We start from the raw sequence: 24046 nt of genomic DNA, 5'->3' as shown, positions 1-24046 counted from the left end.
AAAAGGCACATTCAGTGACAGACTGTTAAAACAGAAGAAGGGCAAAGATTGGATGTGGAGTTAGAAACACACTGGGGTGATTTGCATGCTGTTAAGTTGCTTTGCAATTCATTGCCAAATATACATTTCTTCCCACTCCAGTCAAACATTAGATGACTTAGCGGGCAAGGGCACCAGTCAGAAAATAGTCCGGGTTTAATTCCCTGGTCTGTAGCGAGTTAGTTGATCTCAGCCAGGACAGCAGTAAGGACACTACAATTGACCCAGGCACCCGAGGGAGGGGAAACGAGGTTCCTACGCCCAACCATTATTCAGCAGCTCACTGAGCAGCAGCTCCTGGGCTTTATAAATAGAGGTATAGAGTACAAAAGCAAAGAAGTCATAATGAACCTTTATAAAACACTGGTTCGACCACAACTGGAGTATTGTGTCCAATTCTGGGCACCGCACTTTGGGAAAGATGTGATGGCCTTAGAGAGGGTGCAGAAAAGGTTTACTGGAAGGATTCCAGGGATGAAGGACTTTAGTTACATGAACAGACTGGAGAAGCTGGGGTTGTTCTCCTTAGAGCAGAGAAAGTTGACAGGAGATTTGATAGAGGTATTTAAAATCATGATGGGTCTAGACAGAATAGATTGAGAGAAACTGTTCCCATTGGTGAAAGGGTCAAGTACCAGGGGACACAGGTTTAAAGGTGATTGGCAAAAGAACCAAAGATGACAAGAGGAAAAACATTTTTTACGCAGCGAGTGGTTAGGATCTGGAATACACTGCCAGGGGGGTGGTGGAGGCAGATTCAATCGTGGCTTTCAAAAGCGAACGGGATAAGTACTTGAAAGGAAAAAAATTGCAGGGCTACAGGGATAGAGCGGGGGAGTGGGACTAGCTGGATTGCTCTAAATCTTCTCTGCACCCTCTCTAAGGCCTTCACATCTTTCCCAAAGTGCAGTGCCCAGAATTGGACATAATACTCCAATTGTGGTCTAACCATTGTTTTATAAAGGTTCATCATGACTTCCTTGCTTTTATACAAAGTCTATTATAAAGGATGTGATAACAGGACACTTCGAAAATATCAACGAGATTAGACAAGTCAACATGGATTTATGAAAGGGAAATAGTGTTTGACAAAGCTACTGGAGTTTTTTATTTTGAGGATGTAACTGGTAGAATAGATAAGGGAGAACCAGTGGATGTGGTTTATTTGGATTTTCAGAAGGCCTTTGATAAAGTCCCACATAAGAGGGTAGTGTGCAAAATTAAAGCACATGGAATTGGGGGTAATATACTGGCATGGATTGAAAACTGGTTAACAGACAGGAAACAGAGAGTAGGAATAAATGGGTCTTTTTCAGGGTGGCAGGCAGTGACTATTGGGGTGACACAAAACTAGGTGGGATTGTGAGTAGTGAGGAGGATGCAAAGAGGCTTCAAGGCGATTTAGACAAGTTGAGTGAGTGGGCAAATACATGGCAGATGCAGTATGATGTGGATAAATGTGAAGTTATCCACTTCGGAAGGAAAAACAGAAAGGCAAAGTATTATTTAAATGGTGATAGATTGGGAAATGTTGATGTACAAAGGAATCTGGGTGTCCTTGTACACCAGTCACTGAAAGCAAACAAGTGCAGCAAGCAGTTAGGAAGGCAAATGGTACGTTGGCCTTCATTGCAAGAGGATGAGAGTACAGGAGCAAGGATGTCTTACTGCTGTTATACAGGGCCTTGGTGAGACCACACCTAGAGTAATGTGTGCAGTTTTGGTCTCCTTACCTAGGAAAGGATATACTTGCCATCGAGGGAGTGCAGCGAAGGTTCACCAGACTGATTCCTGGGATGGCAGGATTGTTGTATGAGGAGAGACTGGGTTGACTAAGCCTGTATTCACTCGAGTTTAGAAGAACAAGAGGGGATCTCATTGAAACGTATAAAATTCTGAGAGGGCTAGACAGACTGGATGCAAGGAGGATGTTTCCCCTGGCTGGTGGGTCCAGAACGAGGGGTCACAGTCTCAGGATATGGGGTAGGACATTTAGGACTGAGATGAGGAGAAATTTTTTCACTCAGAGGGTGATGAACCTGTGGAATTCTCTACCACAGAAGGCAGTGGAGGCCAAGTCACTGAATATATATAAGGAGATAGACAGATTTCTAGACACAGAAGACATCATGGGTATGGGGAGAGAGCGGGAATGTGGTATTGAGATAGAGGATCAGCCATGATAATATTAAATGGCGGAGCAGGCTCGAAGGGCCGAATGGCCTACTCCTGCTCCTATTTTCTAGGTTTCTTGCATAGAGCCGGCACGGACTCGATGGGCCGAATGGCCTCCTGTGCTGTAACCTTTCTATGCATATACTGTTGCTTCAACACGAAGGCACAAACAAATCAGCATGCTATAAAACACACAGCAGTGATGCCCATTCAATCATTAGTCACTTTTGTAAATAGTCCAATGCAAAGTGGGCAACTCAAAACGGACACTAAGATTGAAGAACACTTTGTGACTTGGGTAGCTATCAGATTTCTTTACTGTACAAAGCAGCTGGTGGAAAGTGATAGAGCAGGTGTGTGCATCCAGTGAGATGAGGACTGACCCTCCTCGTGTCTGTTCAGCTCACAGAAGCCACAAACTAGCAGCAGGAACTGCGGGAGACGGAGCCCGCGCCCCCAAAAAAGGAGGGCTCAATCCACCAGTGAGTCCTTGCCTTCAATGGACCAGATTGATAGAACTTAAAATGGATTCAATGGTCAGGATTTTAATCCCCTTGCCCAACAAGAATACTGCATTGGCAGGGTTAACAAGTGAAAAAAAATCTCACACCCGGCTCCAACCCACCGTACTCCCGGCTGTGGTAACTTTTTACGACAGCGTATCAAGCAATCGACGAGGTTCCGGCTAAAGGCCTACTTAACATTCAAAAGTTGCGGCCCGCTGATGTCATCAGCGCCGCGACATAATTTTAACCACACGTCAGGGTGAGTCCCGCGCCGTCTGCAGCCGACTGGACAGAAGAAGCAGGAGTGCTCCATACAGGTCCCGCGCCAAATTCCCACTCTCCCCAGCAGGTAGTGAATCTGGCCGGAATCAGCCGGGACACCAGTAACTTTTATTTAAATGAAGTCCCGCCGTTAAGATTGGCAGGGCTCCAACCTCCCCGGACTCGCCAATACTGATCCCGCTCCCCCTTTTAAAAAAGGGCCACTGAGTCACATGTCTAGAAGAGGAAATCAACTTCATAAAGTAGGTTGATGTGATCTAGATTAGATTTCTTCTCAGAGACATTCAAGCTAAATGCATTATGTTGATGCAGCCATTTTAGGGGCTCACTGTACAGAAGTAGAACATTTATTTACTGTTTGAGAACTGCTGGAGAAAACAAAAACAATATAGTCACGAGATTTATTTAGGATTAGTTGACCTCCTGTGGCATTACACAAGTTAAGTCAGAACTCAAGGTGTCTCTCCTCTACTGCTTCTCTTTCTGTCGTCTTCTGCTTCTTAGGTGGAGCAATATGGCAAGGAAAGGAACCACAGGCAGCTGCTGCCTCATCTGCCTTGCTTCTCCCAACCCTTCATTCAAATCGTGTCCCCTACTCCTTCTCACCACCTCCTGTGTCCTTCCCCTTCTACTCAGGTGTGTGCACGCAAAGGTCTGAGGCCCCTTCCTCACAACCCTTCCTTTCCATTCTATCCCCAGCCCTTTATTCCACCCCAATACAAATAGATTTAAAGCACCTATAGTGCTACAAATAAATTCTCTTAGCGCTGGGAAACCAGCAATAAAAATAAAGTGTGTTGACCAGGCCCAGGGTAGCCCGAGACAGGTGAAAGAGCCAGAGGCCTGAGATGGATAGGCTGATCAGAGAGCAGGCGAGCATTACCAATGGGGAGGGAAGGCAGGTGAGTAGCTAGAGGTCCCGTGACAACAAGCCAAGGGAAAGGAAGAAGCCAGGGCTGTGGAAGAAACCCATCGAGGCAGCTGTGCATTTTTGTCCATGGTGGATTGTTTAATGGTTTTCTTATTGCTGGCCACTGTGCACATTAGATTGATGGCAGGTACTACAAGAGATTCTTTTAAAACACAGAATAGACATGGCATCTGGGATACAAAAGAGTCACTTCAGATACATTATTCCTAAGAAGCAATTCTTGACATCTTATTAGCTTGACCAAATAAATCTGCAAAGGATTTTGAATTGTGGCTGACAAACTCTGCTGGATTCAGCCTGGTTGCTGACAGGGGAAGTAGGTTAGGCAATGGTTCTGTGATAGCGTTTCACCATGCAAGAAACAAGCATATGTTTCAAGTATCAATTTTAAAGGCAAAGGTGAGCGCAGAAGTTTCTTTGTTGTTTGAGATTAGCAATGTTTGATCAGAGTACTATTCATTAAACTCTTTAAGACATACGAATGCAAGAAATAGGAGTAGACCACCATGTGGCCCCTCAAGCCTGCTCCACCATTCAATCAGATCATGGCTGATTATCTACCTCAACTCCACTTTCCCGCCCAATCCTCATATCCCTTGATATCCAAATATCTATCGATCTCAGCCTTGAATATATTCAATGACTGAGCATCCACAGCCCTCTGGGGTCGAGAATTCCAAAGATTCACAACCCTCTGAGTGAAGAAATTCCTCCTCACCTTAGTCCTAAATGGCCGACCCCTTATCTTGAGACGATGCCCCCTAGTTCGAGGCTCTCCAGCCAGGGGAAACAGCCTCTCAGCATCCACCCTGTCAAGCCCTCTCATAATCTTACATGTTTCAATGAGATCACCTCTCATTCTACTAAACTCCAGAGAATATAGGCCCATTCTACCCAATCTCTCATCATAGGACAACCCTCTCATCCCAGGAATTAATCTAGTGAACCTTCATTGCACTGCCTCTAAGGCAAGTATATCCTTCTTTAGATAAGGAGACCAAAACTGTATGCAGTACTCCAGGTGTGGTCTCACCAAAGCCTTGTACAATTGCAGCAAGACTTCCTTACTCTTGTACTCCAACCCCCTTGCAATAAAGGCCAACATACCATGTATTAAATAAATTTGTCCACTAGTTTATAGCTTGAGCCGTGGTTGATGGTGTATATTCTGTCACTTACTGAAATCAAGATCACAAGCCAACATCATGTATTTCAGTAAGTTTGAGTACAGTGGCAAGACCCCTGCGTCCTGCTACATTTAATTAGATAGCAGGCAGGTAAAGGCACGCTCTCGTTTGTAGAAAACACGAGGCTGCTTACAGAAGTGGTCGCTGATTCCCATTAGTCTGTATATGTCCAGGAACAAAGAACCATGACTTGCTACAAAAGTCAAAAAATGTTGTCATGCCACCTGTCCTCTACAAGATTTTGCTAGAGGAAGACATGAGCAGCTTGCAATCAAGCCATATTTACACTAGAAACACAAGAGCTAATGTAATGTATTCATGTACTAAGTCTACAAAGCTTTTCCTCTCCCTTTAAGGCATTGGAGTACAGTTCTACAGACACCATTACCTTCTGAAGCCTCACTCAAATTGCTGTTCTTCATGTGAAAACCTAGCCAGTGTACACCAGCAAACTAACCACATGGGACATTACACGCGCACACGCGTTACAGGACAGTGATCAAGAGACAGAACTCTGGTTGATTTTTCTTGTCTCTAGTTCAGGAACACAGGGGTCAATTGTAGTGCCCCATATGAAACCATAACTCAGCATAGACCAGAACAGGGATTAAATTTGGCATCTTCATAGCATAAAGGATCATAAAGGGCAGTGTATTGATCAGCTAGGCCACCAATGGAGTCAGCAAAAACATTTCTCCTGCCTACGGAATTCAACTCCTTTTATGTGCAAGTTTAAACAGAGTTAACCATCATTTGTTGAACAAGGGTAGCTAGGGGATGTTTTTATCCACCAAGTCGTTCTGTGCTTCCAGCTGTCAAATCTGGGGGAGATATCTATCCTATTTACAGCAATCTCCGGTTGCACCCAGTTACCCGAATGCACACAAAAAAACCTTCAAATGACAGGCAGCTCTAGGGCTTACAACTACTCACCTAGTTGGGAAATATCAGCGTAGCCATTTGAGCCACTAATCCACTCAAAACTATTTTCTACTCATTCCAGGATTCATAACCAAACACTGTCCATGCAACGTCAAGCTCAGATTTTACATTTTAAAAAGCCTGGTGCTTTGACTTTAACTGCCTTAGCATTCTTACCCACTACCATCCTGCAATTTCCTCAGCATCTACATCATTAGGAAGAAGAACTTTTCCCACCCCCAAACAGCCCCTCTCCTTCCACAATAACTTGGAGCAGTCAAACTATATTACCTATGTCACCCTTACAGGTATTATAAAATAGCTCCCATAATTAAAGAGACAATCTGTGGTGCCAGGTCACCTAGTTTGTAATGTAGTGTTGATTTAGCAACACCATACAATTTGCATACACAAGACTTTCCCCAATCTCAGGAGACAATTCATACAGGCATTAATGGCAAAAGCGCATTGTTAGCCTTCACAGATGAGTTTAGATGTCAACCGTCACCAGCCAAGTGCCGTCAATGGTACTTTTCATCAAAGGCACGCAATGAAACCATCTCACAATACTGGGTTGTTCCCTCCAATAGCATGCTCATCATTGGAGGCCATCCTGTGGTGCAAAGAGGGTATAATACACCTTCCTAACAGACAGTTACTATGTAGCATTTGCCTCTACCTACTTTCTCTGGAAAAGAATCAAAAAAGATTCACTTTACAAGATTGAAACTGTTTTGGTTAAAAACCAAAAAAGTAATTCCTTTCACTATAATGCAATTTATGGCAATGATAAATTCTGAAAAATCAAACATTTCTGTATAGTTACAGACCATCAAACTACCTATTTTCCTTCCATATTAACCAGTTAAGCCAATGTAAGCGAGTCTTCATGTGTAGCCATGAATGCAACAAACTGATTAGTTAGCAAAGACAGAAAAATTGTTGGCATATATCCAATCAGCAGTACATCAGTCACAGTGACTCGATCAAAGATAGTTGGTACAACACTAACTGCCACTGCACATACCAAGAGATCATTTACAGAGCCGCTGTTATATGGTGACTGAGTAAGTTAAATTTTGTTTTTATTGCATGGGATTATAGAATTTTTACTGGTGTTTTGGGGATCGTATTCCATTATTCCATCCATTTTTTTTGTGAAAACCACAAGTCAGCAACCTTGATCATTTATTTTTTCTCCATTCCCACAGGAACAAAGTATCCTGGAGCAGAGCATGACTGGGGAAGGGGTTTTCCAGCATTGGGAAGGGGTACAGTCTGAGTGTATTAGGAGGTTACTCTGTTCTGGCAGTTTTAGGGAGAGGAGGACCCAAACTGCCTTTGGCACCTTTCAAACAAACTCCCATCCAGTTCCATTTGTTGGCCTCTTCCCTTGACCCGTTTTAGAGCGTCTTTTGTGCGCTTCGGTGTTTCTGTCTCCCCCTTCCAATCGCTATTCCCATTGTCAGATGTTCCCATCTTACGCAAGAGTAAAGTGCTGCTTTCTTAAAATTAGTGGATGGAAAATCATGCACTGGGGATGCGTATTTTGCAACGTGTACTCCTTGCATACACCAGGAGTGGAAAATTTACTCTTTACTGCGCTCTTAGTCAATTTGGCAACTTATAGTCTTTAATGAACAAAAATTACTTCAAAACACTTAATTTATGCAGTTTCCAAGTCTTTAAATATCTAAAAAAAAAATTCCTTAAACCTTATAGAAAATGTCTTTCAAAGTCTTGCAGAAAAAGCAAAAACTTCTTACAGGGGATGAGGAGATGCACCTTTCTACCCTTTAAGTCATGCTGATGACCAGATTGTGTGCTGGGAAATTCTGCACACTGCACATGCTTAGGATGCACAGATATGTTTGAAAGTCCTCTCCAGTCAGAGTGAGGTAAAATATGCAATTGAAGCCAAAACTTCGGAGACCACCTCCAGCCTTGAAGTAACAATGTTAATGAAGGTATAAGATAATTCAGTGGGTAAAATGAATTGTGAAATATATAATATTTTTTTTAATTGTTTTATTTTGGACATTAGAAATTTCAGTTATGGGGGGGGGGGATTCAATTGGTTTAGCAACAAACTGTGGTGGCAAAGTGTTTTCATATTTAGATAGGCTTTTGCCATTGTGATTAGGTATGGATTGTCAAATATTAAATGTTGACAAACATGCAGCTCAAAATTGCAATACAGATAAAGTTTGCAGACAGGAATGATCATTACACAAGATTTTTTATATATATTTAGATGTGGAAATCAATTTGACAGTCAATCCTTTTAACGGTTTTTGGGGGGGGGCGGAAAAGAGAGAGAAAGAATTAATGTTTATACATACGCTTGTGGAAGTTTCAACCGCCTCTATACAAACTTATGTACCATCAAAGAATAGAAGTGAGGACGTGTGTAAAAGGATTCTTTTATGTTCTTTATACCATATATAAACTACTGAAAATAGGTCTTCAAATTATAGGGAAGATGCAAGTTGCTTTTTGTTTACTGTGGTAATTACTGATTGGATATAAAATATCCAGTTGTAGTACATTTAAGAACAACTGCACTGGGAATGTGTAGAGTGTAATTAGACAGATTTTTCCTCCTCCCTCAAAACACAGATGGGCAGGAAATAAATTGTCCCATTTAAATGACTCACTTAAGTAGCTCTAAGTATTGCAATGAATTTCTGTGTCTTTTGAGAAAAACAAACAGTCAAGCATTATAGCAAAATATCAAAATGATCTGGAAGATCAAATCCCACTTTAAGAGTCATTTTTTTCCGGTTGATAATGTAGAACTGGTTATAGACAGATCTATGGCATTTGCTTTCACTAACATGCATCAGGTTGAAACTATCTTCTCCAGCCTGTTTTCTCACAGTTATACAGCCACTTGTTTCTGTGGCCATCAAAACATCACCATCAGTGATGTCATATCACAAAGTAAATGATTTGTTTACTATTTGCATCACTACCACTGGGACTTAATCAGCTATTTCCTACATATCTATTTAGCTGTCACTTCTTCCATTTGTATATCTTAAGACAGAAAGCAAACAACATACAAGTGTACCAAACCAATATTTTCTTCATGGACGCCAATGAAAATTTCATTTATTTACAAATCACATATTGCAGATTAACCAGCTGTTCCTTGTATACATCAGGTGAAGGAAAATAATTTACATTATAAATAAAGCACTACAGGCAGGAAAGCAGTCTACCTTGGAATTGGACACTTACTGCCAATGTGCACTGATGCTCATTGACAAGAGCTGAAGGACAGTGATCTTTATATTGGTTTTAGTGGGGTGCTAGTGCTGCAGGTTCCCATTACGTGGGTCCCACATTGCTGGCAGCAACTAGAGTAAAAAAGATCTTCATGGCTTAGCGAATCCAACAAGTTTACTCTGGGGCTGCTGCATGAGACCCTCAAATCAGGAGTCAGCTACACCAGCACATCACCACATCCAATATAAAAAGAGCTTTAGTTTGAATAGAGACCCATTCACTTGGACATCTTCAGATTTATGTAGTTTAATATTCATTAAGGGTCTCTTTACCCTACCAAAGGCATTTTACAGCTGTGGCACATCAATCTCCACACAAGTTTTATTTTTAATATATAAAAAGCAAGCCCAAAGAACCTTGTATACAGAACAGTAAATTCCTATATAAAGCTCTTTGGGGACAATACAGAAGGCATTCAGAGTGAGGAAAGAAGTTAGATAAGAAAAACCATTAAAAATGTCCAAATTTAAGTTGGTGAATGCAGGATAAAGATCTAATTTGATATTACACCCAGAATTTTATGTAATCACATCCATAATGCATTGTATGCAGTACCAAATAGAAGGTTAATTGAAGTACTCGTACAGTAAAGCCTCAACAATACTTTGCTAAATCTAGAATAGTGCAAAACCCTGATACTCCAGTAGTGAGATTCAGAGGCCATATGGATCTCTGTGTAAACAAGAGTACTAGATTCAAAATAAGCAATTGGATTTTGCAAAATGAAAACCCAAGTTATACAGGAATAAATGAAACAATCAGATGAATTCATACACACTCTACTGCCAAGCTAAGCCTGTTGTAGTTGGCAAAACAGCAGACTTCTATCCAGGGCACCAGCATTCATTGTACTGATTGGGCATTGAAATCAGATGTATTGTAAAATTCTGCACCATCACCCAATGTTTACATCCATCGCTTCAAAGCAATCTAAATCTGGTACATGTGAATTATACTTTCCCTACAATACAGTGGAAATTGTATTTACCTCTCCTCCATACTATGGCCACTTATGGTCACCAGCAAGTCCCCAACACCTCTCCCAAGTAACAATTCTTAAATGAGTGAACTTGTATTGGGAGTTTTGACCATGGAGGACGCAATCACAACCAGATACTGTCCATACTGCCATAACCAACAGACATTTTTTTCCCCAGCAGAAATCACTGGATAATGATCAGGACAGCAGCAATTCTCCCTAGCCCAGGGGCCACTGAAAACAATTACAACACTCAGATTGCAACTCTGGCCGAGATCAGATAACTCAGTGCAGATCAGGAATAGAACCTGGGAGCTTCCTGGTTTGCACGGCCTGTCACCACACGAGGTAGTGCAACAACTTGCATTTATATAGCACCTTCAATGTAGAAAAATGCCCCAAGCCATTTCACAAGATGTAGAGGCGGGGGGGGGGGGGGGGAGGGGGAGGGGGAGAAGAGAATACTAACTGAGCCTTCAGGGGACAAAAGATTCATCAATGTTTAAAGCCAACGCATGGTACCAACATACAGGGTACGTCTGAAGTAGACATACCTCGCATGTTGGCAATATGCTTTTAAGTTTCAATGGGTTCAGAGCTAGCCCCGGTTATGCCCAGGACTCGCTACCTGTATAAATCGAGGTTAGCACCGATGGGAAACAACGGCCCACAGCACTAAGAGGGCAGATTCTACAATTATTATCTTAAACACTGCTTTTTAATCTATACATATGAATAAAACACGTACCTCATACTGTAAGCTCCTGCCCCCAACTCCTGACCGATCCCGGACAAACTGGCATCGAAATCCTGCACCAGCCCGGATTCAATCACCTCATCCGGCATCGGCATCTTCAGCGCCCAGGCCATCGCCGCAATCAATAAGGCGAATAATCCGTAATTGAAATATTAAATATGTGATCACTCAGCGCGCTCCCGAGGAGGAAAAACGCGCTCAAAACAATAAACTTTAACAATGCGTGAGAGTAAATGAAACGCTGAAATATTAAATATTAAAAAAACAAGAGGCGGTGGAGAGAAGAGGAAGCCCTCCTGCTAAGGCCGGGAAAAATCTGCCTACCCACCGGGTCCCAGACTCAAATGCCAAAACAGCTCAAGCTCGCACCATATCCTTTCCATCAAAGATGGCGCCGCTGGGACCTTTTGGAGAGACACTCTAATCTGATTGACGGGTGGGTGGGTGTCAATCAACCTCCGCTAACCAATCGTGACCAAAGATCCTTCCTTTGTGTGACGTCATTTGCGAATCTACCTATCAATACGCGTGAAAGGGCGGGGCTTATTCGTCGCTATCAAGGCAGTGTGACGTACAAGGAAGGGGATGGCTTTTTTAAATTCAACAATTTGGTTTAATGGTCGAGAATTCAGAACAGGTAAAAGCCAAACTCTTGCGATTCCTCCTCCCCACCTTTTTGCATCAATTTTCGCGCAAGATGTTAACTCCTTGCTGGGGTATGGTTCCACCTTTGCTGACTGTCCCCTGGAATCTTTCTCAAGTGACCATTCTTCATCTGTGAGCGTTGGTCGGCTAAACAACCACTAGCTATTTTCACTCGATGCCCACTTGTGCATTTTTTAGTTAGTAATTATAAGATAGAATCATACAAAGGTTACAGCATGGAAGGAAGCCATTCGGCCCATCAAGTCCACACAGCCTAAATGCAAGAGCAGTCCAGCCAGTCCCACTCCCCCGCCCTATCCTCATAGCCCTGCAAATTTTTTCCTTTCAAGTACTTATCCAGTTCCCTTTTGAAGGCCATGATTGAATCTGCCTCCACCACCCCGTCGGGCAGTGCATTCCAGATCCTAACCACTCGCTGTGTAAAAAAGTTTTTCCTCATGTCACCTTTGGTTCTTTTGCCAATCACTTTAAATCTATGCCCTTGGGTTCTTGACCCTTCCACCAATGGGAACAGTTTCGCTCTATCTACTCTTTCTAGACCCTTAACGATCTCCTCGCAACCTTCTCTATTCCCAGAACCCCTGCTTCTCCAGTCTATCCACATAACTAAATTCCATCATAGAATCATAGAAAATTTACGGCACAGAGGAAGCCATTTGGCCCATCGTGTCCACACCGGCCAAAAATAAGCCACCCAGCCTAATCCCACTTTTCAGCACTTGGTCTGTAGCCCCGTAGGTTACGGCACTTCAGGTGCACGTCCAAGTACTTTTTAAATGAGTTGAGGGTTTCTGCCTCTCCCACCCTTTCAGGCAGTGAGTTCCAGACCCCCACCACCCTCTGGGTGAAAAAATAGTTCCTCAGCTCCCTTCTAATCCTTCTACCAATCACTTAAAATCTATGCCCTCTGGTTATTGACCTCTCTGCTAAGGGAAATAGATCCTTCCTATCCACTCTATCTAGGCCCTTCATAATTTTGTATACCTCAATTAAACCACCCCTCAGCCTCCTCTGTTCCAAAGAGAACAACCCCAGCCTATCCAATCTTTCCTCATAGCTAAAATTCTCCAGTCCTGACAACATCCTCGTAAATCTCCCCTGTACCCTTTCTAGTGCAATCACATCTTTCCTGTAATGTGGTGACCAGAACTGTACACAGTACTCAAGTATTTTATACAGTTCCAGCATAACCTCCCTGCTGTTATATTCTGTGCCTCAGCTAATAAAGGAAAGTATTCCGTACGCTTTCTTAACCACCTTATCTACCTGTCTTGCTACCTTCAGGAATCTGTGGACATGCACTCCAAGGTCTCTCAGTATCCTCCCATTTATTGTGTACTGCCTTGCCTTGTTTGCCCTCCCCAAATGCATTACCTCACATTTCTCTGGATTGAATTCCATTTGCCACTTTTCTGCCCACCTGACCAGTCCATTGATATCTTCCTGTAGTCTACAGCTTTCCTCCTCACTATCAACCACACGGCCAATTTTTATATCATCTGCAAACTTCTTAAACATGCCCCCTACATTTAAGTCCAAATCATTAATATATACCATAAAAAGCAAGGGACCTAGTACTGAGCCCTGCGGAACCCCACTGGAAACATCCAGTCACAAAAACACCCGTCAACCATTACCCTTTGCTTCTTGCCCCTGGAATCATTCTAGCAAATCTTTTCTGCACCCTCTCTCAGGCCTTCACGTCTTTCCTAAAGTGCAGTGCCCAGAACTGGACACAATACTCCAGTTGTGGCCGAACCAGTGTTTTATAAAGGTTCATCATGACTTCCTTACTTTTGTACTCTATGCCTCTATTTATAAAGCCCAGCATCACGTATGCTTTTTTAACTGCTTTCTCAACCTGCCCTGCCACCTTAAACGCTTTGTGCACATATACCCCCAGATCTCTCTGTTCCTGTACCCCTTTTAGAATTGTGCCCTCTAGTTTATATTGCCTCTCCTCGTTCTTCCTACTGAAATGTATCACTTCGCATTTTTCTGTGTTAAATGTCATCTGCCACGTGTCCGCCCATTCCACCAGCCTGTCTATATCCTCTTGAAGTCTATCACTATTCTCCTCACTGTTCACTACCCTTCCAAGTTTCGTGTCATCTGCAAATTTGTAAATTGTGCCCTGTACACCCAAGTCCAAGTCATTAATATATATCAAGAAAAGCAGTGGTCCCAGCACCGACCCCTGGGGAACACCACTGTACACCCCCCTCCAGTCCAAAAAACAACCGTTCACCACTACTCTCTGTTTCCTGTCACTTAGCCAATTCTGTATCCATGTATCCATGTTGCTACTGCCCCCTTTATTCCACAATCTTGATGACAAGCCGACCATGCGGTACTTTATCAAACGTCTTTTGAAAGTCCATATTCACCACATCAACTGCATTGCCCTCATCGACCCTCTCTGTTACCTCATCAAAAAACTCTATCAGGTTAGTTAAACACGATTTGCTTTTAACAAATCCGTGCTGGCTTTTCCTAATCAATCCACACTCATCCAAGTGACTGTTAATTCTGTCCTGGATTATCGTTTCTAAAAGTTTCCCCACCACTGAGGTTAAACTGACTGGCCTGTAGTTGCTGGGTTCATCCTTACATCGTTTTTTGAACAAGGGTGTAATATTTGCAATTCTCCAGTCCTCTGGCACCATCCCCATATCTACGGATGTTTGGAAGATTATAGCCAGTACCTCCGCAATTTCCATCCTTACTTACCTCAGCAATCGAGGATGCATCCCATCCGGATCGGGTGACTTATCTACTTTAAGTACAGCTAGCCTTTCTAGTACCTCTTCATCATCAATTTTTAGCCCATCCAGTATCTCAACTATATCTTCCTTTACTGATTGTAAACAATTTTACAACACCAAGTTATAGTCCAGCAATTTTATTTTAAATTCACAAGCTTTCGGAGGCTTCCTCCTTCGTCAGGTGAACGATGTGAAAATGAAATCCTCGAGATGAAATCGCATTTATAATTCACAGAACAATGCTTGGTGATTACAGACAGTTTTTTCAACTGCCCGTTGCCAAGGCAATCAGTGTGCAGACAGACAGGTGTTACCTGCCAGGTCTCACAGAATATACAAATCACCAAAAAAAAACAACAAACAAAAAAAAACAGAGATAGAGAGGTAGAAACATAGAAAAGACAGCAACTGACCCGTTATATTAAAAACAGATAACATTTGTTCGCTGGTGGGGTAACGTGTAGCGTGACATGAACCCAAGATCCCGGTTGAGGCCGTCCTCATGGGTGCGGAACTTGGCTATCAATTTCCGCTCGACGATTTTGCGTTGTCGTGTGTCTCGAAGGCCGCCTTGGAGTACGCTTACCCGAAGGTCGGTGGATGAATGTCCATGACTGCTCCTTTACTGAGACTGTGGCAGCATCTTCTTCCTTGGTAAAGACAGATGCAAAGTATTCATTTAGTACCTCAGCCATCCCCTCTGCCTCCATGAGTAGATCTCCTGTATGGTCCCTGATCGGCCCCACCCCTCCTCTTATTACCTGTTTACTATTTACATGCCTGTAGAAGACTTTTGAATTCCCTTTTATGTTGGCTGCCAGTCTATTCTCATACTTTCTTCGCCCCTCATTTCCCTTTTTCACCTCCCCTCTGAACTTTCTATATTCAGCCTGGTTTTCACTTGTGTTATCAACCTGACATCTGTCATATGCCCCTTTTTTCCACTTCATCTTACTTTCTATCTAATTTGTCATCCAGGGAGCTCTGGCTTTAGTTGCCCTACCTTTCTCCTTCGTGGGAACGTACCTAGACTGGACCCGAACCATCTCCTCTTTAAAGGCCACCCATTGTTCAATTACAGTTTTGCCTGCCAATCTTTGATTCCAAGTTACCCGGGCCAGATCTGTTCTCATCCCACTGAAATAGACCCTCCTCCAATTGAGTATTTTTACTTTAGAGTAGTCCGTGTCCTTTTCCATAGCTATTCATAGATACAGGTTGCAACTTGTATGCAACATTAGGGGAGCAAGATTGAGGCATACAATGCTGTATAATACAACCCACTGTGCTGACAGGTGAACCTGGTAAACATTCACAGTGATTTGATAAGGCATCCTCGCCACCTATTCAAAAGTATTTATTTGCTGTGGGTGCCAACACTGAAACATAAAAAACAAATGTTTTCTTAAAAGAAAAATTGTACTGAAAAATCAATATAGGTCTGCGGAAAACATATTAAAAGTTCTATCATAGCTGTGTAGACATTTTAAAGTTACTGGTAAAATATGAAATTCACTACAGCTAGATGAGCAGAGGTACAACATTGGATGAACTGAAGAGAACAGAGGTTGTCAGGGGTGCTGTCTTTCAGATGAAGATATTAAACTGAGACCTCATCTGTCCTGGTGGATGTGAAAGATCCCGTGGCATTATTTGAATAAGAGCAAATTTATCTCATCACTGTTTATAGGACCTTGCTGTGCACAAATTGGCTGCCACGTTTGCCTACAAAACAGCAGTGACTACACTTCAAAAGTAATTTATTGGCCGTGAAGTGCTTCGAAATGTCCTGTAGAGGTGAACAGCGGTGTATAAATGCACATTTTTTCGTAACTAAGGTAAAATAAAAGAAGCTGGAAAACAATGTACACGCTCTAATCAGAGATGTGGAACTGTCAACATTCCTTCCAAGTCACATACAGTAAATATTTACATTAGCACAGCAAAGTTTGGAAAAAAAACATTGTGGAAACAAGTTATATCAAAATTTGCTTATTTATAACCCTTGTTAGGTGGAGACTGTTGTTATAGAGAGAGAAAATATACCTTACAAAAATAGGGAAGGGAAATGTTTGGAAAAAATCCAGGGAAAAACACAATTTGCTTTTTTTTGCTGAATGTATATGAATACTGATTATTTCTGAATTTTGTGATACCAATTGTATTGAGGGGGAGGGAGGCAGTGTCAAATTTCACAACATAAGTTCTGCTCCCTATTTTGTATAGGCTACAAGCACAGGAAAAGCTTGCCTAGAGGGCCTGGTTTGTAGAACACTTGGTTAAGGATCCAAATCCAATGAGGGAGCATTTCGTAAAGAGCTGCAGTTATAGAATCATAGCCTGTGCCGGCTCTTTGAAAGAGCTATCCAATTAGTCCCACTCCCCTGCTCTTTCCCCATAGCCCTGCAATTTTTTTTCTTTTCAAGTATTTATCCAATTCTCTTTTGAAAGTTATTATTGAATCTGCTTCCACCACCCTTTGCAGATCATTACAATTCTCCCTCTGGTTCTTTTGCCAATGACCTTAAATCTGTGTCCTCTGGTTACTGACCTTCCTGCCAGTGGAAAGTTTCTCCTTATTTATTGCATAGAATTACATAGAATGTACAGCACAGAAACAGGCCATTCGGCCCAACTGGTCTATGCCGGTGTTTATGTTCCACACGAGCCTCCTCCCTCCCTACTTCATCTCACCCTATCAGCATATCCTTTTGTTCCTTTCTCCCTCATGTGTTTATCTAGCATCCCCTTAAATGCATCTATGCTATTCACCTCAACTACTCCCTGTGGTAGCAAGTTCCACATTCTATCTATTTACTCTATCAAAACCCTTCGTAATTTTGAACACCTCTATCAAATCTCCCCTTAACCTTCTCTGCTCCAAGAAGAACAACCCCAGCTTCTCCATTCTCTCCACTTAACTGAAGTCCCGCATCCCTGGTACCATTCTAGTAAATCTCTTCTGCACCCTCTCCAAGGCCTTGACATCCTTCCTAAAGTGTGGTGCCCAGAATTGGACACAGTATTCCAGCTGGGACCTAACCAGTGTTTTATAAAGGTTTAGCCATAAAAGGAGAAACTGTGGTGGTGACAGAAAAGTTACCTAATTGTTCACAATGGCACAGTGGGGATGTATAAGCAACATTTCTCCCTTTAGTGCTGAAGAGTTGTAGGTCCTGCTGCAAAAGAGGGCTATTTGGGGCCAGTTGCATCGAGGTTGGTCGCCAACCAAGTCAATGCAGTCACTCAGATTCCTCGTATCTGGCTGCCAATAAGGAAGAAGTGCGTTGATATCAGGAGTAAGGCAAAGGTGATTGAACTTCTTCATCTTGCTCACACTTTGAGGCGAGTCAACTGTGGCACATGCCTTACGGGAATTCCTGCACTCTTTGGGAGGCACCATTGCAAACATTGTACACAATCATTGCCCTGTTGCAAACTCGCATTGATTGGGCCTAAGCTGCATGGCACACTTTTCTTGAAGGTGGAGCTGAGGAATTGCAAACAGATACTGAGGCAGCTGTTAGGGTCTTTGGATCAGAAGCCATGGATGCAGAAGATAAACTTGATCACTTAAGGGCTATCCATCCAATGTTTCTTCTTTTTAAAATAATACAGGTACTGTGGGCTGCCGCATAATGAAGACATCATGGCTGCTTTCTGGACAACAGGCACTGATGTGAAAGGTGTTTCTGGGGTGAGATTCCACATAAACATTTTATTGAGTGGAATCCCTTTCTATTCATGAAGGTTGAGGGCTTGATGTGAAGAGCTTTGATGCCCACATAGATGTCATGTTCAACTCTTTGCACTCGAGGGAACCCTGCCATCCAGTGAAACCCTGTCCAGCTGATACTTCCTTTCCACAGGCAAAGCAATGAAGGTGTTGCTCCTTTCAAACATAGCAGTTGTCACTTCCCTGTTGCATGGTACACTGATGTGGCGGATGTCTCCTGCAGTGGAATGGAAGCTTAATGCTGTGGTAACTTCACATCAACAGGAAAATCAGTTCCTGGTCCAAATCCTGTGTGTGGATCATTGTGCAACAGATGGTATAACTCTGTTGCAGCCTGTCGTGGGAAGCGGAGACTGTGAGGACAGGACTCGTGACATCTCCAGGTGCAGGTCCTGGGGGAGTGATCGGTGTGGCCATATCGCTTCAGGGGTGTTGCACCTGCACTTTTTGATCCCTCATGTACTTGTCTTCATCATTTCAATTATGCAGCACATTTGGAACCTCCAAAGGTATTCCCATCCTCACCTCTTTGTAAGTTGCCACATCAAAATACTAAGAATGATATTGTTGGGGGGAAAAAAAACAAATATGCAATAAGTGGAGGTCTTCCCAGAAAATGAATGAATGTACCCATCAAAATGCAGCCAGGGGTACATAAAAATGTAAAAAATTTAAATACTTACCCATAAAAACTGGGTGTTTGGCAGAAGGTAAGGCTCACACTGTGAGTAAATCCTTGGCCTGAAGCTATAAAATGTGGGCACAGACCATCTAACAGGGATTTCAATTTTATAATAGGGCCATGAATCAACAAATACACCAAGCAGAGAGAGGGAGCTAAAGGATTGAATGACCTGCAAATTGCTTAATAGAAAACTGTTAGATTATATAAAAGATCATCAGTGAGTCGATGGAGAGATGCAAGAAGGACAAAGAAATGTGCAAATAATGGAGGGTGAAAAGGCACTGGAGAGTCCCACAAGGCAACGAGAAAATGGAGGAGAGGGCAAAAAAATGACTGCAAATGCAGCAGCTCTAAAATTAAAACAGAAAATGCTGACAAAGCACAGTGGTTTTGAGAAAAGAAAGAGGACAGGTCATCACCACAGGCTCAGACACCCATCAGCATTGTGTTTTGACAAATGGTCTCCACCCCAAATGTCATCCAGTTTGCCCTCCCCCCAGGCACTGACAATCCACCTCACATCACAAGCATCCCTTATTGTAAAGAAAATTGAGAATAAAACTAAGGTTTGAAGTTATGAAAAAACAAACAGCTGCAGATTGCCCTAGAGAAAGATGGGATGGGATAAGGAATACCCTAATATAGCAGGCTGTTAATTGTATGATTTATATCAATGAGTGTTAATTGTATTCAGGTGGTGGGTATCAACTGGGGACTCTCTTGTATCCTATTATATGAGAGTTTATCTAGGGTGTGGGGTGTGTGTAAGGGGAATCTCTGTGAATAGAGGCTTGGAAACAACTGAAGACCAGGCTCTAGTATTCCATCCTTCACCACCTGGCTATTCAATTATAACACAGGCCTATCGTGTGGAGATTATACGCCCCACCCCATATTCAGCCAGTAGCTTTGCACTACCGCCTAAGACAAATTTCTACGGTATGCAGTCTAAAAAGAGGGCTGTTAAGGGCATCCCACTGAGGTATTTAAAATATTAAATGGTACAGATAAAATAAACTCAGATTATAATTTCAAAGTATGCAACAAAGTAGGACCAGAGAACATAAAATGGAAATTAGTGAATAGTAAATTTAGAACAGATATCAGGAAAACTTAGTCACTGAAAGAGTGAGAAATGTTGGCAACAATCTACCAAGCAGTGTACGAGAGGCAAGATATTTGGGTTATTTAAAATACAATGAGATGCTGTAATGGGAGAGCTCATTTATTGAGGAATGAGTTTGGATGGACCGAACGGCCTTTTCTTATCCCTGACTTTTCTTGTGTTCTTAGGACAGTGTGCCAACTGGTTGTGCTAGGATTACAATTCTACCAAAAGTAACTCACTCCAGACAGTTTTGGAATCAGCTTTTCATACAGTTCCTTGTCTGGCTTCTAGAAACAGAGAAATATGTGCCACCTACAGGCTGTCCTAGCAGTTCTTATTCAACGCACATTCTATCATTTCATCATTTGCCATTTATCAATTTTCAGCCATTACCAGCAAACTTTAGTTTCAAACTTGCTTTTTCTGTCAAATACTGGAAAGTTGAATCTTTTATTCCTAAAGTAGAGAATAATATCAATAATTTTTTTGCCACATGTGCCTTTAGTAATAACAAGTTTGTACACTTTGCACTTCCATTAAATACTCAGCCTGTAGTCACAAGATATTTACAGATGAGGAAGGCTATTCGGCCCATCTTAATACATCCATTCTAAAACAACCCTAAACTTCCCCCACCCCCCATTGCTGCATCTCCTTCCATAAACTTGAGCTCATCCAAAACTCTGCTGCCCGTATCCTAACTCGCACCAAGTCCCGTTCACCCATCACCCCTGACCTACATTGACTCTTGGTCCGGCAACACCTTGTTTTTAAATCCCTCCATGGCCTCACCCCTCCCTATCTCTGTAACCTCCTCCAGCCCTACAACTCTCCGAGATCTCTGCGTTCCTCCAATTCTGGTCTCTTGTGCATCCCTGATTTCCATCGCTCCACCATTGGTGGCCGTGCCTTCAGCGGACTAGGCCCCAAGTTCTGGAATTCCCTCCCTAAACCTCTCCGCCTCTCTATCGTCCTTTAAGACACTCCTTAAAACTCACCTCTTGACCACCTGTCCTACTTTCTCATGTGGCTCGGTGTCAAATTTTGTTTGATAACACTTCTACGTTTTACTACGTTAAAGGCACTATATAAATGTAAGTTGTTGTTGTATCTAGTTGTTTCTTAAATGATTCCAGGGTTTTCACCGCTCTGCCCAGAGTCCATTCCAAGTGTTACTCACTCTCTGTGTGAAGAAGAACCTCCTGATATCAGAACTAAAGTTACATTTTACTAGTTTGAACCTGTGTCCCCACTGTTTAATTTAAAATAATGCTCCGGATTAATTTTTTCCTACTATTTCTATCCTATATCCCTCTATATGATGACCTCTCAGGTCCTCCTTTCCAGGCTGAAAAGCTCAAGTCTCTCCAATCTCTCCTCTGGCACTAAGGGATCAGCCCTGTGGCTTTTTTCTGAACTGCCTCCCGTGCTTGAATATCTCCCTTGTTTCTCAGCAACCAAAATTGGACACTGGTGGGGTCTGAACAGAGCCCTGTACAATTTGATCATTAACTCCTCTGACTTATATTCCACTGTTTTGGCCGTATAGGTCAACATCCTGTTGGCTTTGTTGATTGCTGCTCTGCATTGGTTGGACATGTTGAGTATTGAGTCTACTAAGACTCATAGGCCTCGTTTAGTTTCATCCTTTGCTATTTCAACACCATTCATGAAGAATGTATAATGCCAACTTTTCCTTCCTAAGTGGAATACTTTACATTAAATTTCATCTGCCATTGTTTAACCCACTTGTATACTTTGTTTAACTGATTCTGTAGTTTCTAGGCTATCTCCTTTGGTATCATCTGCAAATTTGATGAATTTGCATTGAGTTTCAGAATCCGGGTCATTGATCTAAATTAGAAACAGTAGTGTTCTTAACACTGAGCCCTGGGGCACCCCGGTGCTCCCTCCCACCTCTATAACCAAGTTTTGTCCTAGATCCCCACAGCTGTGAATTTTATTAGTAACTTTTCATGCGGAACTTTATCAAGTGCTTTTTGGAAGTCCACCACACTAAGTACACCACACCATAGGGTTTACTACAGCCAACTTGGATTGTCACTTCCTCAAAGAAATCTAGGATGTTGGTCAGGCAGGCGTTTTCTCCTTCTGAAGCCATGTTGACTGCTGTTTACATGGATTCAGAAGGAGAAGATGTCTGCCTGACCAACATCCTAGATTTCTTTGAGGAAGTGACAATCCAAGTTGGCTGTAGACAGATAATCCTCAAGTTTATATTTTTTTTATTTTACACAGAATCAAAAGTTTGCAAAGTGAAGAAGAATTTTCCCTCTTATGAAGGTGCTAACTCTTGCTGGGGTACAGTTCTACAGGTGTCAACAGCCTTCTGGCATCATGCACAAGTGGCCATTGTTTATGTGTGGGCGTCCGCAGGATATTCAAGCTTGCAATGTACGACAGCTGAGCTTGATCCTGTGCACACACATTCACTTTGCAGCAGGGGTGACTGGATAGTGATTAGAAGCAGAAGCCCAAGCTGATACTTTAACCCTTACTAGCATAGGACACTAATGTTGCATTAATATTACAAAACTATTTCTACTTGAATCTGTTTTGGACACTGTTGCTGTGTGTGAAATCTGCTACAATTACATTGTTGGGTGCATTCCACTTGGTGACAGCAGACAAACAATTGTGCATGAGCAGATGTCTTCCTATATTTCTTGCCACCAGACCTCCCTGATGCTGGGTAAAGGTCTGTATGTCTGCAATGTAAAAACTGCATCACTGGTCTGTACAGCTGGGCTGAATGTTCAGCTTGCCCACATACAGAAAAAGTGGTCAGCACTGCTGAAGGAAGCTATTTGCATAGCTGTAAAGCAACAGTAAGGGATACAATTTAAACAGATTTGAAACTGTGATGATTTTTTTTTAAACCAGAGTGCAAAGTTGTTCATTGCTATTTTTCCCACTGTTAGACATTGTGCATTTACAGCTTTCTCCACTTTAAACCCAGCAATTATTTATTTTACAGACAAAACTATCAGGAACCAACCATCTCATTTATTGAAAAGAATCAGGCTCAAGTGAACTTATATCAACAACTTGCACTTCCTGGGCACAAGGGTCAGGAAGAAGAGGGCAGAGACTTGTTACACTAGATTGCCACTGTCTTTACAGCCCCAGGATTCCAGGGCTTCCCTAGGGGAGGGGTGGACAGCAGAGCCTGCATCCTGCAATAGGTGCAAGCCCAATAAAGTCAGGTTAATGAGGTGGGGGGGGGGGGGTGTTCCCAGCTCTCTCATCCAAATTTCCTCTTCCTCCGAGGGTTGGGCACCCACTTTCAGAGACACCTAAAGAAGTTGGACTTTGCACCAATAACCCTCATATCAAGTGGTCTGAAGAGGCCTGACATCAAGGCTGGAAGCTAGGTGGCCACAGGAAGTTTTCAGCCCTGGAGGCCTCTTGCTGTTGTTATCCAGAACTCTCAGGCTAGCAGCTGAGCTCCAGTTTCTGCCCTGTTTTCTGGCACTAGATCCAGCCAGACATCAGCCTGCACCAGGGATGCACCCAGGCCATGTTAATAGCCCAGGACAGGATATTCAGGCACTTTAGGACCTGAACAGGCGCAGTGCACTTTTGGGCAGGCTGCTTACGTCTAGTGCCAGGGTAGAGCTTTCAAAGTTAAAGGGCCAAGTGATCAACTGCACCAGGTAAGGTGGGAGATTTGATCAAAACTTTAATTGTATTTCTTCTGCCAGTACCACTGGCCAAATTGTGCTATGGCAGGAGCTGCAGCCATTTCCCACCGCCTTCCCCCTCAGGCAGTGACCCGGCGATGGTGGTTTCCCAACGGCATTTGCACTATCAACATACAAGTAAGCCTGACCGAGGAAGATCCACCAGGGTGGATGGACACGAAGCCTGCCCCACTGATCTGGTGCCCTGCCATTTTGAAAATTCAGCCCAGCATATGAGGGCATAGGTTTTGATTCATAGGAGTCTCGGTCTGCTTATGGAAACTGCTTTTTTGCTGTGAACACTGAACTGCTGG

General features: G+C 42.7%; 2 protein-coding genes across 5 annotated transcripts in view; both read right to left on the bottom strand.

The window, feature by feature from the left end:
- The window catches only part of tfcp2 (transcription factor CP2), a 178255-nt gene extending 166802 nt beyond the window's left edge, over positions 1 to 11453 (bottom strand). For all 3 annotated transcript variants that reach the window (XM_067976743.1, XM_067976744.1, XM_067976745.1), the window contains exon 1: positions 11060 to 11453. In XM_067976743.1, coding sequence (XP_067832844.1) covers positions 11060 to 11181 — 122 coding nt within the window. In that variant the 5' untranslated portion in view covers positions 11182 to 11453. The remainder of the gene's footprint in view (positions 1 to 11059) is intronic.
- A 3181-nt stretch (positions 11454 to 14634) lies between these two features.
- The window catches only part of pou6f1 (POU class 6 homeobox 1), a 182637-nt gene continuing 173225 nt past the window's right edge, over positions 14635 to 24046 (bottom strand). For both annotated transcript variants that reach the window (XM_067976741.1, XM_067976742.1), the window contains exon 12: positions 14635 to 15149. The gene's annotated coding sequence lies outside the window, so the exon portion shown is untranslated. The remainder of the gene's footprint in view (positions 15150 to 24046) is intronic.

Source organism: Heptranchias perlo, chromosome X (assembly GCF_035084215.1).
Source record: "Heptranchias perlo isolate sHepPer1 chromosome X, sHepPer1.hap1, whole genome shotgun sequence".
NCBI lineage: Eukaryota > Metazoa > Chordata > Chondrichthyes > Hexanchiformes > Hexanchidae > Heptranchias > Heptranchias perlo.
Note: the sequence above shows the minus strand (reverse complement) of the source record. Positions and strands in the feature narration are given on the sequence as shown.